This window comes from Hemicordylus capensis, chromosome 15 (assembly GCF_027244095.1).
Source record: "Hemicordylus capensis ecotype Gifberg chromosome 15, rHemCap1.1.pri, whole genome shotgun sequence".
Lineage (NCBI taxonomy): Eukaryota > Metazoa > Chordata > Lepidosauria > Squamata > Cordylidae > Hemicordylus > Hemicordylus capensis.
Window position 1 is genome coordinate 16,660,658 of NC_069671.1, and position 14,884 is coordinate 16,675,541.

General features: G+C 47.4%; 2 protein-coding genes across 5 annotated transcripts in view; both read right to left on the bottom strand.

Moving 5' to 3' along the window:
- LOC128337920 (immunoglobulin lambda-1 light chain-like) overlaps positions 1-14,884 on the bottom strand; it is a 109,606-nt gene that overhangs the window by 60,166 nt on the left and 34,556 nt on the right. The gene's annotated exons all lie outside the window — the stretch shown is intronic.
- LOC128337918 (immunoglobulin lambda-1 light chain-like) overlaps positions 1-14,884 on the bottom strand; it is a 98,124-nt gene that overhangs the window by 36,349 nt on the left and 46,891 nt on the right. The window contains exons 1-2 of one of the 4 annotated variants that reach the window (XM_053279606.1): positions 14,766-14,825; positions 14,029-14,337 (exon numbers count right to left, since the gene is read on the bottom strand). The exons of 2 other annotated variants lie outside the window; for them this stretch is intronic. In XM_053279606.1, coding sequence (XP_053135581.1) covers positions 14,029-14,337; positions 14,766-14,811 — 355 coding nt within the window. In that variant the 5' untranslated portion in view covers positions 14,812-14,825. Of the gene's footprint in view, positions 1-8,393; positions 8,701-9,089; positions 9,171-14,028; positions 14,338-14,765; positions 14,826-14,884 lie in introns of those variants that run through there. One more of the 4 variants, XM_053279605.1, reaches the window with a different exon arrangement.

Here is a 14,884-nt window from a genome sequence, read left to right on the forward strand (position 1 = left end):
CATATGAATGCATCACTGTGCGACACGCTGCCAGGGTGATACCAGAGAGCACAGTAATAGTCGGCCTCGTCTTTTGCTTGGACGTTGCTGATGGTTAAATACCAAGTATTTTGGGAGCTCTCCTTGGATGAGGAGAACTGACTGAGGTCCCCAGAGCCTGTGCTTGGGCTGCTATAGTAATAGACAAGGTACTTTGGAGGACTGCCAGGTTTTTGTTGGTACCAGGACTGCTCATAGTTTTGCACCTGTGCCCCATTCATAGAACAGGAGAGTTTCACTGTCCGCCCAAGGTGGGCGGACATGGAAGATACCTGGGTCAACACAGGCTGGGAACGGGAACCTAAGGGGAAAAGAACACTATTAGCTTCTGCTGTGGCTGTCAGTTCAAGCAACTGGCTCCAACGATCATTTCCTAGTCTCCTCACCTGCGCACCAAGTCCCTAGCAGGACGATGAAGGATGTCCAAAGCATGGTGAAGAGATCTTAGATTTCTGGGGGACAAAGACTGTGTTAAATTACCCGGCACTGTCTGCATTCCCTTTATACCAGCCTCCCAAATGAAGCCGGCAAGCACGGCCCCTTATGCTAAGCATCTTTCTCCTGATTGGTCTGTGTGCACATGACCTCACAGAAGGAAGCCAATGGGTTGGCTAGCTACAGCGATACAGCTGCAATCGAGGAGCAGTGAAGAGTGAGTGCACACACACACTATCCAATGGGTATGGCACAACCAAATGAGCTGTTCAGTCTTCCAAATAATGGCCTGGTTACTATTGCACCTTCTTAAATATATATTTAAAATGGCAGGCCCTAATTTGAACGGCATGCCCTAATCCTAGGAGCTGGGGTTGAGTATTGAGGGAAGGGCAGGCAGAAACCCCTTCCCCATGTACACAGTAGCCAAGTAGCCAGACCCAAAGGAAAAATTGACTGGTGGGATAGAAAATCAGCAAGTCACTTATTCCTCCTCTTTTGGGAGGAGAACTAGTAGCAAGCATGAATGGTCCCCTTTGCTAAGCAGGACCTACCCTAGTTTACATTTGAATGGGAGACTAGAAGTGTGAGCACAGTAAGATATTCCCCTCAGGGGATGGAGCCACTCTGGGAACAGCATCAAGGTCCCAAGTTCCCTCCCTGGCAACAGCTCCAAGATAGGGCTGAGAGAGAGTCCTGCCTGCAACCTTGGAGAAGCTGCTGCCAGTCTGTGTAGACAATACTGAACTAGACGGACCAATGGTCTGATTCAGCATAAAGCAGCTTCCTATGTTCCTAAAGAAGCAGGGAGTTTGATAAGAAGATCAAGGCAAAGAAGAGCAGAATTCAGAAGTAGCTCTCGCAACTAGGGACTGGGTGGAAGGAGATGTTGCACCAGAAACATGAATGCAGCAAGTGAGATCTGTGGGATATAGCTCTGCTCCTCCATCCCTTCTGGAATGATGAGGCCCGCATCAAGCATGCACTTTGTGAACCTCAGAAACCATTGGCCGGATTGGATCTTCCAGTGGCACTCTGCTTTCTCATGCCCCTGTCTTGCTTCTTTGCATAACTCACTGGAAAAGATGCAAGTGTTAAGACTTCACAGTCCATTACATATGCACAGTTGAGCAGTTGTGTCTATAGAAGGTGAAAAGTGACTCTGTGTCAATAGACAGGTGAAGCCCAGCAAGAGGGAGATGGTGCCCTCTAATGCCCAAAGTAAGAGGTGATACACAGATCCACTCTGCTGCACAGATCCAGAGAAGAACCCAAAGAATTCATGCTAAGCAATCCCTGGATAACCAGAGCTGGTGCAATGATATCTTACAACAGGATAATCACCATGACGCCTTCATCATGAGTTCATCTAGACATCCAAACTATCCTGGAGTCAGCAGCTCTCTCGCCTAAGAGTAGCATGTTTAGCAGTATAATTTGGCTAGGTAGGGCCATCTTCAAAGCCACACCGAATTGCATTTCACTTGCACTGAGTGCTGACACTCCATCACATTGCTTGTGCCAAACCGAGTGACCTATTGATCATGCCTCATGGTTGCCTAGTTGCTAGCATGCCCTAGATTTTATTTTCAAGTGGGATAGAGACTTATTTTCAAGTGGGAGAGTGGGAATTGTAAACTGCCCAGAGACGCAAGTTTTGGGCGGTATAGAAATCTTTTAAATAAATAAATAAATAAAAGGATGGCTATACAGGCATGCCTCCCAGGAGGTCAAAGGTGGAGAAGGCAGGGCAGGAGAGTGTTTCCGCTGTTACCACAGGCATCTTCATCTTGCATGAACAACACCACAGAGTGGGGAATGAACTCCCAAATGGAGTACAGCAGGGATTCTCAATGTTGGGTCCCTAAAACTGTTATTGGACTTCAACTCCCAAAATCCCCAGACAAAGCCCACTGTAGCTGGGAATTATGGGAGTTCAAGTCCAATAACATTTGGGGACCCAACGTTGAGAATCCCTGGAGTAGAGGACATCATCTTTCTTGTCCTGTCCTGTAGTCAAGGGCCCATGAGAGCAGCAAGGATAAGCACCATGGACAGCTCCTTTGGTCAAAGTGTGTCAACAGTATCCAGGGGCAGACTGAGCCCTCAAAGACCTCTGAGCTTTGGCACCTCCTCCTGAGCTCCCCCTCCTTGCCTGGAGAGTGGAAGCCTTAAAGGGGCATCAAGTTCCTCTGCATCCATTCTGCAGGGCATCCAAACCTACACGTGGCCTCACCACCCCCAACTTCAAATGTGCAGGGGACACCACGAAGCAGGCGATACCTTCACCCCCCCTTGTCCATGGAGAGGTCTAGCCCAAAGCCTGCTAAAAGTCATAGACTGTAAAGTCTCATCAAAAGGGGAAGGAGGGTGAATAAGAGTTGAATGCAGCTCAGACCTACTGCACACTCATGTGCGAGAAACAGTTTTCGGTTGAGTTTCTCACCTGGCTGCTGCACAGTGTATACGCTACCCCAGTTGTCCAAGCATGGCAATAATAGTCTGCCTCATCTTCTGCCTGAACACTGTTGATCGTCAAGTAGCCAATTTTATTGGAGGCATCTTTGGAGCCAGAGAAACGGCTGGGGACCCCAGAACCTTGATGTTTGTCAGAGTCTGTCTTGTACCTCAGTAGGTATCTGGGGCTTTCTCCATTTCTTTGCTGAAACCAGACAACACTTCCAAATGTGTGACCACTGTCAATGCTGCAGGAGAGCCGGATTGTGCCTCCCAGGGATACCGAGAGAGAAGCAGGCTGAGTCAAGGTGAATTGAGTGAGGGAACCTGAAGGGAGAAGCAAAGAGAAATTCCAATAAACAATCCCTTTACTGTACCAGAAATGAAAACATACAAGGATATGCAGAAAGTGAGTGGCAGAATCATGAAGCCGGAATGCAGAGATAACAGCATCTTTCAGCACCTGAGCCATGATGAATGAGGAGTGTGAGTAGAAGCTGAAGCCAGACCATGGTGGAAAAACCAAGCAGGTTTGACTTCCGAAGGCAAAGGATTATTTGGTGCTCTCATTGACCTGTGTCTTTAAATATCCAGAGCGGAGGAGTGACCAAAACCTATTATGCAAATATGCTGCCTGTTAATTGGTCACATGGGGCTAATGTGTAGCCCCACCTACACATAAACAACAACAAATATACCTTACAGCAGACAGCACCCACACGTGTAGACACCCATCCAAATGCAAAGCAAGGCAAACCCTACTTAGCAACGGGGATCATTCATGGTCCTTACTGCAAGACTAGCTCTCTACGGTAGACAATGCATAAAGTATGAACCAGTTCCTCTGTAGTCAGCAAACCTTTCTCTGCCCTGGAGATTTGCAGAAGGCAAGCAAAGAGGCAAGCCATGCATGACTATGGCAGCAAAGTCTTTCTGCAAATCTCCAGGGCAGAGAAAGGTCTCTGTGCTTGAGTGAATCCGGAAGTCCCAGAAATAGAACCCATGTATGCGAAACATTCTCCGGCAGAACTGTTACGGACATTGCAGCAGCAGCAGGCTGACTGCGAAGGCATATTTCAGCCGTGTGTGAAGCAGGTGGGCCCACATCCAAAGCAGCAGGCTGGTTTTTGTTTGAGTTCCCCATCTAGCTGTCTCACAGTGTGCTCAGTACTGGTCCAGCCAAGACAGTAATAGTCAGCCTCGTCCTCTGCCTGGACATTGGTGATGGTTAAGTAGCCAATTTTATTGGAGGAATCCTTAGAGCCGGAGAAACGAGTGGGAACCCCAGAACCGTGGTCCTTGCTTGTCTCTGTGTTGTACATCAGAAGGTATCTTGGCCTCTCTCCGTTGCTTTGCTGATACCAGGCAACTCCCCCAAGGGTCCCTTCATCAGTACGAGTGCAGGAGAGCTGAACAGTCTCTCTAAGAGACTTTGACAGGGAAGTTGGCTGAGCAAGCGTGAGGGCAAAGGAACCTGAGGAAAGAGAAAACACACCAGTGATGGTCATCTCGCTTCATGGTACTCAGTGGGTCTTTCGCCACTGAGTTCTGTGGGTGGTTTGCAAGTAGCAGCGAATGTCAGACCGGGAGCAAGAAACTTTGGTTTACCAGTGCAATGAGTGAAGAACACAAAGAGCAAGAAAGCCATGGCCATGTTGCTGCCAGTGCAAACGCCAGTCCAGCTCAGCTCCTTGAGGCAGATGGGCCTGCCAGCTTGTTTTCATCCTCTCCAAGTGAGAGCCCATGCAAATGTGCTGACTGCTGATTGGGTGGTGCCACAGAAATGTTGTTTATGGTGACAAAACTCCAGTCTGAACTGAAGGTTGGAGTTCAGGGAAGGAAACCGCTGGTCTCTTTTTGTCCTAAACTCAGGTTGCCCACATTTGGACATTCAGGTATAATAACCAGAGGTGAAATGACCTCTGGTTTCCTGTTCTGTCTTAATTTGGCCTAAGTTTCAAAGATTTTTGTGACCTGATCAAATGAAGCTCTTCAAGAATTCTCAGTTCTATGTGTCTGGGGAAGAAGATTTTTGTCTCAGTTACCCATTAGACTGTATCACTGTGGAACTTCCAGCCACCAGTGCCCTCAAATTCGCCACAGTAATAATCAGCCTCATCTTCAGCCTGGACGTTAGTGATGGTTAAAAGGTAATTGTTCCCAGAGCCAGAGGCAGTGAATCGATCCGGGATCCCTTCTCCCCGGCTGCTGCAACCACTACCACAGTGCACAAAATGAGGGGCCTGCCCTGGTCTCTGTTGGTACCAGGGATAATAGCTTTCCCAGCTCCCACTGCTTCTGGTGCAGGAGAGTTTCACGGTTTGGCCCAGGGCCCCAGATGCGGAGGGAGGCTGAGTTATAGTGGACTGCAAACTGGCACCTTGACAGAAAACAAAATGTAAAGAAGCATAACGCACACATTTAAATCATTTCTCTGTCCTTTCAAATACCACAAAAGATGTCAAATGCCACATCATTGCTTTTTAAAGATATAATATTTGCAACCAATACATTAGATGTATTCTAATGTATTGGGGCCTATGCAAAATTTATCTGCTTTAGTCTTTATATTTACAAATATATCACTGTTCTGTCACCTCATGGTTTTACGCAGTAAAAGCAATGAGAAAATAGTCTGCTGACCGCAAGGGGGTCAGAGTCTAACAAAGAAATACTCAGAGAGATGCCAACCTCAGCCGGTGGGAGGGATGCTATTCTGGGTCGAACAGGGAGACTTGCTCTTTCTTGCTAAATACCAAAGAGTCCCCACTCCAAAAGGTGGCTCTTTCCTCAGATGGCAAGATATATATTTACCTGTGCCGTAACTGAAAAGTGCAAGGAAAAACAGAGTCCAGGCCATGGTGAGCTCACTAAAGGAGTCTGGCTTCCTGAAGCAAATGGATAACTGTGTGGGTTATCCCCTCCATCTTTTAAGTCCTCCAGAAGGGGGGAAATGCCCCCACATGCAAATTTGTGCACTTCCATTGGCCCAGGTAGAAAAGACATCCCTCCTCTGAGAAGACACCCCATTCTAGCCAGGCTAATAAACAGAGAACAAATTTGCATGAAGGAGGCTTCTTTAAAATGAAGAGAAACGAATTGCCTATGTGTCGACATGGAAATCGGAGACCAACCACCTGTATACTGGACCCCTGCCCCTCTTGGTTGCTGAAGGCAGCCAGGGAGGGGCAGGGGCAGTGGGTGGTGAACTCTTCCCTGAAATATGGGGTGGTGCCATCCTCAGTTGAAGGAGGTGCTCATTATGTCCCTCCTTTAAAAATGCTGCACCTGGAAGCACAGGTGTCAATGGTGGGCAGGGGTGGCTTCTATCAACAGCTAAGGCTGCTAAAAGGACTGTGACCCTCCTTGGAGAAGTCGGACCCACCTCAGTCATTTTGATATCCTATAGACTGGACTACTACTGCTATGCACTTTACATGGGGCTACCCTTGAAGACTGTTCTGAAGCTTCAGCTGGTCTAGAATGCAGCCACATAGATGATAGTGTACATAAGTCACTTGACAAGTGTTGTACCCATCCTGAGACAGACTCACTCTTTGCTGGTTTGCTTCCGAGCTAGATTCAAGGTGATGGTCTTAACCATTAAATCTCTAGATATTTTGGGCAGGGGTTCCTGTCAGTCTGAATCCACCCATATGAATATTCCAGGGACCTCCAATCTGCATCCTAGGCCCTGCTCATGGCCTAAAGACTAACAGAGCTCCTATTGGTGGGGACTAGAGACAGGGCCTTTTTGGTTGTGGCCCCTTGGCTTTGGAACTCCCTTCCAGAAAGGCTCTGCCATACTCCCTCCCTCAGGATCTTTAAGAAATGGTTGAAAACCCATCTTTGAAAAGAGGCATTTAAACATTTCAGCTGTCATTGCTCCTCTTTGGAGAAATACATAAAACCATCCATAGCAAGCAAAAAAGACACAATCAGACCCGCTTTGTCTGGTAAAACAAGGTATGTTTTACCTGTGCAGTAAGTGAGAAGTGCAAGGAAAAGCAGAGCCCGGGCCATGATGAGCAAAGCAAACAGACAATGGTGAGAGACATCCCCCCCCCTTCCTTAAATCCACCATAAGGGGGGGAAGATGTCCACCAACATGCAAATTTATGAATGCCCATTTGCTTTTCTAGAACTGACATCCCTCCTCAGAGGTGTTCCAGTGAAGCCATAGCCCAGAGAACAAATATATAGAAGGAGGAACCGAGAAACAGAGACGCTCCGTTAAGTTAAAAGAACAGACATTTGCACTGAACCATTTCTTGGTTCCATTAATGCAATGGCTGTTCAGGTGCTCTGGGTGACAATTTAATTCTAGCAGATGTCTGGGAAATGGATCAACATCTCCCTCTTGAGGCCACAGGTAGAAGTAAAGGGGGAAATTCCCAGAAAGTTTCGCAAAATGGAATCATATTAAACTCAGTTAGCTGTTGTTTTCTTGTTTTTTTTTTAATGTATTCAGGGGAGGTGATGGGGGGAATGAATGAATGTCAGCATCCAGCATTTATTTTGGGATCCCCTGCTATGGATCTGGGGCTGCCAGGAAATGGAGGGAGCTTAGCTCTTAGTGATAAAAACTTTTAGTGATAAAAATTGAGCAACTGGTCCTGGAGTATTTTTAGCTCTGGGGAGAAGCGTTGTGGGCTTGATGAAGCGGCTGCAGTGAAGAATTGTTGCTGTGATGGCTCTTTTTAGGATAGTAGATAGAGAAGTTCAGAAATCAATCTGTAGAGTTTATCAGAGATGAGGGAAGCAGGATGCCTCTGAATACCAGTTGCAGGGGAGTCACAGCAAGAGAGAGGGCATGCCCTCAACTCCTGCCTGTAGGCTTCCAATGGCATCTGGTGGGCCACTGTCTGAAACAGGATGCTGGACTAGATATTCATTCATTCATTCAATTTCTATACTGCCCTTCCAAAAATGGCACAGAGAAATAATAAATAAATAAGATGGATCCCTGTCCCCAAAGGGCTCTCAATCTAAAAAGAAACATAAGATAGACACCAGCAACAGTCACTGGAGGGCTGCTGTGCTGGGGGTGGAGAGGGCCAGTTACTCTCCCCCTGCTCAATAAAGAGAATCACCACGTTAAAAGGTGCCTCTTTGCCAAGTGAGCAGGGGTCACTGGGCTGAATAGGCAGCCCCGGTGGTTGCCCTGGCCACTGCTGCTGCTCATCATAACCAGTGAGTGACAGTACCTGTGTACAGCTATGTGCTTGTGTATGCTCACTGTATGAGTGTAGATGTAAGAATGCACCCGTGGAGTGAAGAGCCCCGGACGGATGGGGAACAGTGCCAGAAATGTGCAACTGCAGCCTCTTTATCGATTCCAACCCTGTCTTTTTAAAAAGTATTTGATTGGGGCCAGGTGAAAGCAAGCCCTTCATGAATTCTCAGCTCCTTGCTCTGAGAAGGTTTTTGTCTCAGCTCCCCATTAGACTGTATCACTGTGCTACTTGCCACCACCGGTTCTCTCCCATTCGGCACAGTAATAATCGCCCTCATCTTCTGGCTGGACGTTAGTGATGGTCAAAAGGTAGTTGTCCCCAGAGCCAGAGGCCGTGAACCGATCCGGAATCCCTTCTCCCCGGCTGCCGCCTGGCCGGTGCACGAAGCGAGGGCCCTGCCCAGGTCTCTGTTGGTACCAGGGATAATAGCTGTCCCAGCTCCCACTGCTTCTGGTGCAGGAGAGTGTCACAGTTTCGCGTATGGACCCAGACGCGGAGGCAGGCTGAGTTATAGTTGCCTGGGAACTGGCACCTTTTAAAAGGAAATAATAATAATAAGGGCACAATGAGAAACTTTAATTCATTTACGCATGCTCGCAAACAGTACAAAATGAAGAATGCACAATAGAAATAGAGGCACAATAGAATGCCCAAAAGGTTAGTTCTCATCACCATCATCATCACCTGCTTCATCATCACCACCATCATCATTCTGCTATTAAATAACAAGTGCAATTAATGATTTAACATTGCAAAGGAAAAGAGAGAGACTAGTTTTCTGACCAAAGAATCATAGAATCAAGGGAGATAACAAGAGTCATTGGGGGGATCTCTGGGGACAGCTGCTCTCCCCCTGATAAATAAAAGAGGTTCCCCACTTAACAAGATGCCTCTCTGCCCAGCTAGCAGGGATGATCTTACCTGAGCAGTAACTGAGAAGAGCCAGGAAAAGCAGAGCCCAGATGGCCATGGTGAGCCCTTCGAAGGAGTTTTGGTTCCTGAAGGAGATTAATCACTGTGTGGGACATTCACCCTCCTTTCTTAAGCCCCCCAGTAGGGGGATATGGCCCCCACATGCAAATTTGACCACTCCCATTAGCTCTGAGAAGACAGCATGTTCCATCCACGCTAATGAACATGTAACAGATTTGCATGAAAGGAGATATTTTAGAGCAGAAGAAGGAGAAGAACTTCTCTCCACTAACCTTGTCTAAGTTTACGAACCTCTACCATGTTAGTCACAAAACCATCCGTGTTGCAGCTTTTCCTTGTAAGCCTGCTCTCTGTGACTGTTTTGCTCGAATCAATATGGGGATGGAGGATGGGATCTCATTCGTTGCAGGATGTGGCCACTGCCTGACTGCCAGCATATTGCTCCAGACCTCTGCACAGAGCCCACCTCCATAGAAATAGGGATTCTTCAGCCTCTGTGCCAGTGAGCTCAGCTATTAGAAGAAGAGGAAGAGGGAGGAGAAGGAGAAGGAGAGGAAGGAGGAGAGGAGGAGGAGGTGGAGGAGGAGGAGGAGGAGGAAGAAGAAGATGATGATGAAGAAGAAGCTTACAGCAAGCATTCCAGCTTTTCTAAAAAGGGGTGGGTGGGGGGAAGGCGACTTGCCTAAAACAAAAATTTCAAATCTTTTGTTCTGGTTCGCTGACAACTCTACAGTCAGAATAAAAAGTTTTTTAAAAGAGATTGGAGGATCTGGAGGCTGTCTGAGGGAACCAAGTGTACGTCAAGGAGGAAAGGACAGGATGCAAACACTCCTTCTGTCAACTTCTCAGAGAAGGAGGCAATCAGGGAGCAGGGCGTATAAATAAGAACTTACTTACTTACTACAAATATTTATATGCTGCTCCTCAACAAAATTCTCAAAGCAGTTTACACAGAAAAATAAATAATGTATAAATAAAAAAGATGGCCCCCTGTCCCCAAAGGGCTCACAATCTAAAATGAAACATAAAGTAGACACCAGCAACAGCCACTGGGCGGATGCTGTGCTGGGCTTGGATTGGGCCGGTTTGGTGATAGACAGAGCTATTCAGGTTTGAGCTCTACCAGCCGACCAGGTTTGAGCTCAATGCATGACTGAGGAGGCGGGCCAGAAATAGGTACACACTTCTGTACAGAGCAATTTCCAGCCTCCCTTCCCACCGCAGGTGCAGGACTTTCAATTATTATGATTGCCGATATCTCTCACGTGCGGTAAAAGTAGACCAACCTCTCCCCCTGCAAGCTAAAAGCAGAAGAGCAGGCTTCACATAGGCCATTGGACATTTCACACACTGGGGGGGGGGAAAGGACTTTTCTTTAAGTGTAGTTTCCATAGCAGGGCATGTTCTATGTTCTTATGTTCTAAAGTATCAATTCATATGATATTGTTCAAATAATGTCACCCCAAAGAAAGCTGATTGGAAATGCAGGGTTTACTTTTGTGCAGTATCATTTGTGCAGTTTTTGTGCTTGTGCATCTGGCAGACACACAACCATACTGTCCTTAGACTGGGAAAGGAATATTCTCCAATGCATTAACTGTACTTGAGGAGAATTTTTCAGGATTCTGAAAGATTATAATGATAGGATTCTATCCATCTTATTAAGTGTCTTGGTGAATATTCTTAAATGTACCCTTGGAGGGCCCTCCGGCAAGGTGGATGGTCCAGCTGAATCACAGTATCACCAGCTCTCCTCTCCCTGCTTTTTGCAATGAAGAAAATCACTGCCAGAAATGGGAATATGTGACCTTGCTGTTCATTTCAAGCCTATGTTTCAAAGAGCACTAAGACCTGATCAAATGAAGCTTTTCAAGAATTCTACACGTCTGGGGAACAAGGTTTTTGTCTCAGTTCCCCATTAGACTGTATCACTGTGGAACTTGCTGCCACCGGTGCTCTCCCATTCGCCACAGTAATAATCTGCATCATCTTCAGCCTGGAGGTTGGTGATGGTTAAATAGAAATTGAGCCCAGAGTTAGAGGCAGTGAACCGGTCTGGGATCCCTTCTCCCCGGCTGCAGCCACTACCACAGTGCACAAAGCGAGGGGCTTGTCCAGGTCTCTGTTGATACCAGTAATAGTTGCTGTTCCAGCTCCCTCCACTGCTTCTGGCGCAGGAGAGTTTCACGGTCTGGCCCAGAGATCCAGATGCAGAGGCAGGCTGAGTCACACTCTGAGAACGGACACCTGAACAAACAAACAAACAAACAAACCCCCAAATTTTAAAAAGGCATAAAGCACAAATGTTGATCATTTCTCTGTCCTTTCAAAGACCACAAGAGATGTCAAATACCCCATCTTGGCTTTCTTGGTTATAATATTTGCAACCAATACATTAGATGTATTCTAATGTATTGGGGCCTATGCAAAATTAATCCGCTTTATTCTTTATATTCACAAATATATCACTGTTTGGTTAAAGTTCTGTCACCTCATGGTTTACACAGTAAAAGGCATGAGAAAATAGTTTGCTGACCCAAAGAGGATAACAGTTTAACAAGGAAATACTCGGAGAGATGCCAGCATCAGCCACTAGGAGGGATGCTATTCTGGGCTGATCAGGGACACTCTTGCTAAATATCAAAGAGTCCCCACTCCAAAAGGTGGCTCGTTCCTCAGAAGGCAAGATATGTGTTTACCTGTGCCGTAACTGAGAAATGCAAGGAAAAACAGAGTCCAGGCCATAGTGAGCTCACTAAAGAAGTCTGGCTTCTTGAAGCAAATGGATAACTGTGTGGGTTATCCCCTCCATCTTTCTTAAGTCCTCCAGAAGAGGGGAAATGCCCCCACATGCAAATTTGTGCACTTCTATTGGCCCTGGTAGCAAAGGCACCCCTCCTGTGAGAAGGCATCCCATTCTAGCCAGGGTAAAGACCAGAGAATAAATTTGCATGGAGGAGAATTCTTTAAAACGAAGCGAAACTTATCGCCTATGTGTCGACACGGCTGCATGGAAATCATGCAGTAGTTGACATGGCTACGTGTTGACCCGCTGCTTGGAAATCGGAGACCTACCACCTGTATACTGGACCCCTGCCCCTCTTGGTTGCTGAAAGCGGCCAGGGAGGGGCAGGGTCTGTGGGTGGTGAAATCTTCTCTGAAATAAGGGGCCGGTGGGGGGCTCCACCTTCAGCTGAAGGAGGTGCTAATTATGTCCCTCTTTTAAAAAAAAAACAACCAAAAACCTTTCACTGGACTTAGCTGGTTTAAACAACTTTCAGCTTCTCTCTTTCTGGGGCCAAGCTGCTGGAGTGAGTGGTGGCATCTTAGCTCCAGTGGGTTCTGGATGAAGCTTAGGTCCATCCCAGTCTAGCCTGGCTTCTGGCCCTGATGTGGGATGGATACTACCTTGGCCGCCCTGGTGGATGAACTGCACTAGGAGATAGACAGAGGGAGTGTGGCTCGGTTGATTCTCCTGGACCTCTCAGTGGCCTTCCACACCGTTGACCATGGTATCCTTCTGGGCCACCTTTCTGGCTTGGGGCCACAGTTATCCAGTAGCTCCAGTCCCACCTGGAAATTCATGCTCGGACGTTAGTGCTAGGGGAGGCCTGTTGCATCCCTTGGCCTCTGGCCTACAGAGTTCCACAGGGATCAATTCTGTCTCCTTGCTGTTTCACTTCTACATTAAAGCACTGGGAGAAGTCATCCATCGGAACGGACTGCAGTGCCATCAATATGCTGATGGCATCCCAGCTCAACCTGTCATTTAAATCATCAGATATCAGGGAGGCAGTGGATGTTCAGAACCAAGGTTTTGGAGGCTTTGTTGGGCTGGATGAGGGCAAACGTAACCTAGATAAGGTGGAAGTGCTGTGGGTTGATAAAACTGTTTGTCTGAGAGGGGACATAAATCTGGTCTTGGATGGGGGTCACACTCCGCCTGAAGGAAACTGTAGCTTGTGGGTGCATCTGGACCTGATACTGTGCCTGGAGGCACAGGTGGCAATGGTGGGTAGGGGTGCCTTCTACCAGCAGCTACAGCTGCAACCCTCCTCGGAGATGTTGGACCTGGTCTCAGCCACTTTGATATCATTGAGGCTGAACTACTGCAATGCATTTTACATGGGGCTACCCTTGAAGACTGTTCTGAAGCTTCAGCTGGTCCAGAATGCTGGTCCAGAATGCTGCCACAAAGATGATTGTGTGTGCGAGTCACTTCACAAGTGTCGCACCCATCCTGAGTCAGCCTCACTGTTTTCTGGTTTGCTTCCAAGCTAGAATTAAGGTGATGGTCTTGATCATTAAATCCCTACATGCTTTGGGCTGGGATACTTGTTGGACTGCATCCACCCATATCCCAAGCCCTGCTCATGGTCTAGCCACTAACAGTGATCCAATTGGCGGCGACTAGAGACAGGGCCTTTTCAGTTGTGGCCCCTGGGCTTTGGAACACCCTTCCAGAGGAGCTCCACCATGCTCCCTCCCTCAGGATCCAATTTCTTAATTTTTGAAAACCCATCTTTGAAAAGGGGCATTTTAACATTTCAGCTGTCATTGCTTCTCTTTGGATAAATACATAAGACCGTCCATGGTAACAAAAAAAGACTCAATCAGACCCGCTCTCTCTGAGCCAGGACAGGATGTCCGATGGCTCTGGAGGAGGGCGAACTGTCCAGCTGAGCAGTTGGCACCACCAACTCCCTCTCTCTGCTTCTTCTCCCTCTCAGGACAGTTGGCGCTTAGCAGGGAAGTCAGTGGGGTGTGTGTGTTGTAGTAATGAGAATATGGAGCCGTCCTGCCCATTTCAAGTCTACGTTTCACAGAGTTTCTGATCAAAGGACATGCTTCAAAAATTCTTCTACACACCGAGGAAGAAGCGAGAAGGTTTTTGTCTCAGTTCCCCATCAGATTGTACCACTGTGGAACTTGTCACCACCGGTCTTCTCCCACTCGCCACAGTAATAATCTGCCTCGTCTTCAGGCTGGACGTTGGTGATGGTCATATAGGCCATGTTTCCAGAGTAAGAGCCAGTGAACCGATCCGGGACCCCTTCTCCCCTGGTGCTGGTGCTATGCCACAGGAAGCGAGGAGCCTGTCCGGGTTTCTGTTGAAACCAGTTGTAGTAGCTGTACCAGTTGCCACTGCTGCTTCTAGTGCAGGAGAGTTTAATTGTCTGGCCCAGGGACACAGACTCGGAGGCCGGCTGCGTTAAAGTTGCCTGGGAACTGGCACCTTTACAAAAGGAAAAAAAATGAAAAAAGAGAAAGAGAGCAAAAAGCATGACTTGCCATCATTTTCCTGTACTTTCAGCACTCACAAAAGCATTATCTTCCTTTGATAACCACACGGAGCAAATCGATTTGCTGAAGATGATCCAGAGGCCAATGTAAGGTTAATCCTCAGTATTAGTAATATTATCATTTATCAATTCTGCAGGTTCAGTCAAAAGGGATGGTTTAGCTAGTAAAAGGAATGAGGAAATAATCTGCTGATTGCAAGGGGATAAAGGTCTAAAACTAAACACAGGGAGATACCAGTGGCAGTCACTGGGTGGGATGCTCAACTGGGCTGAACAGGGACAGTTGCTCTTTCGGGCTACATAGAAAAGGGCCACCCCTTTAGCAGACGTCTCTTTGTGCAGACAACAAGGTATGTTTTACCTGTGCAGTAAGTGAGAAGTGCAAGGAAAAGCAGAGCCCAGGCCATGGTGAGCTCTCCAAAGCAAACAGACAATGGTGTGGGACATCCGCCCCTCCTTCCTTAAATTCACCATCATGGG